We start from the raw sequence: 1,862 nt of genomic DNA on the forward strand, positions 1-1,862 counted from the left end.
ATATATATATATATGTATAAGGAATATATATATATATTGTATTAACTCAATCTATATTAATGAAAGGAAAAACATGCTTAAAGTTTAGTAAATAGTGTATGTGCGAAATCGTAATTTAAAGAAGTTCTAGAAAAGGTTGTGACGATTATGACGCCAAATGTGTTTGTAAAAATTTATTATCGATATAAATAAAAGAAAAATCGAGTTTTAGTAACCACTAAGAAAACTTTAAGATGACCTTGTTGGTAGGAATAGATAAACAAAGAATCTTGAAGCCTTATTTGGGCGGATGGCGACATAAAATTACCGGAGTAACATATTTAAATGCGGCTTCTCAAACTGGACCTTTGTCAAAACGAGGTCCGCGGAAGAACACATGCAGCAGAGCGGTGCAATGTGTGCAAACGAATGACGGAGCGACACAAACACTGCATCATCGTGCGACACAAATGTGGCGGTATTAAACATTTAAATAAATTTATACAATATCCAGTCTTTTCAAAGCATATAATATCGCATCTAATTGCATAATTTATGGAAATAATATATTAAGTAACAATCAAATTTTGTTCCCTTATATGTATATTGTCACATTTGTAATAATATGTAATTTATTACAAATTATTTTAGTGATTACTGAGCAATTTAAAAAATATTAAAAACTTTAATATTAATTGAAATAAAGAATTTTTTCATTAATAAATTTAAATAACAAGAATAAAATTTTATTTTTACTTAATCCATAATTGGTAATTATTTATATATCTTAATTTATATATTTTTTTTAATTTAATATTTCTTATATTATCTTTATTATATATTAATTTACAATTAAATTATATAATAATTTTGTAACAAAAATAATTAAAATAAATATCTGGTTGTATACTTATTATCAGAAAGCTAATAGTGACAACTATATAATATATAGGTGATAACTGTACAAAGGTAGGACACTTTTTCACTATTGATTCAAATGATCAACTCTGAATTAGTTTTTAAATGATTCAAGCATATATATCTGACAGCGATTTTAGTAACGATATCAATATAAAGATTTTATTCTTTATTTCCATGTACAAATGTTTTCTTGAGTGTCATGATAATTTTCGGTTTCCATAAAGGAAAATTTAATACATGAGAAAATATAGAAATAAAACGATTTTCAAATGGTCGCGAAAAAGTAAAAGTTATACTCTTCTTTTATAAATTATGTATTTAGTTAAGGTACATAATTAAATAAAACATTTTATAGCTGCGATAATCATTAGTTTATTTTATATATATATATATATTCTGCACATAGTATAGTTGCCTCTGCCATATCTCTCTCTCTCTCTCTCTCTCTCTCTCTCTCTCTCTCTCTCTTTCTAAATGTATATATTGTATTTTTAAATTAATTTTTAAAAAATGATTTTAAATCTCTGAAGAAATTGTAATATTTATAAGAAAATGATATACTTACAAATGTAAATGGCGTTAACTGAATATTTTGTGCTATTAATTTAGATATGACTATTATGTACCTAACAAAGCAGATAAATACATGACTACTGTAAAGTCTTATGAGAGTTACGTTGATATGCAGCTTAATTTAGATCGGCATGCATGTGTAATTCAAAGAAATTATCGGGCATATAAATGGAGAAAATACATTAAAGAATGCGCACGAGCTTATCGCGAGATGCTTGAGAAATGTGAAAAATATGAAGAAGAGAAAGCCGTTGCAAACAAGTAATTCATGATATGAACTATTCAATGTGAAAAAAGAAATGTTTATTAAAACTTTTAAATTAAATTTATAAATAGAGTACACATAGGTGAATTCTAAACTCAGGTTCTTCGGGGGGGGGGGGGGACGG

General features: G+C 26.3%; 2 protein-coding genes across 2 annotated transcripts in view; both read left to right on the forward strand.

The window, feature by feature from the left end:
- Positions 1-325, forward strand: part of Naa35 (N-alpha-acetyltransferase 35) — a 7,455-nt gene extending 7,130 nt beyond the window's left edge. The window contains exon 12 of the mRNA XM_018550570.1: positions 250-325. The gene's annotated coding sequence lies outside the window, so the exon portion shown is untranslated. The remainder of the gene's footprint in view (positions 1-249) is intronic.
- LOC108780667 (IQ and ubiquitin-like domain-containing protein) overlaps positions 201-1,862 on the forward strand; it is a 4,860-nt gene continuing 3,198 nt past the window's right edge. Inside the window, exons 1-2 of the mRNA XM_018548462.1 lie at positions 201-457; positions 1,510-1,734. Of these exons, the coding sequence (XP_018403964.1) occupies positions 234-457; positions 1,510-1,734 (449 nt within the window). The 5' untranslated portion in view covers positions 201-233. The remainder of the gene's footprint in view (positions 458-1,509; positions 1,735-1,862) is intronic.

Source organism: Cyphomyrmex costatus, unplaced genomic scaffold, assembly GCF_001594065.2.
Source record: "Cyphomyrmex costatus isolate MS0001 unplaced genomic scaffold, Ccosl1.0 scaffold123, whole genome shotgun sequence".
Taxonomy (NCBI): domain Eukaryota; kingdom Metazoa; phylum Arthropoda; class Insecta; order Hymenoptera; family Formicidae; genus Cyphomyrmex; species Cyphomyrmex costatus.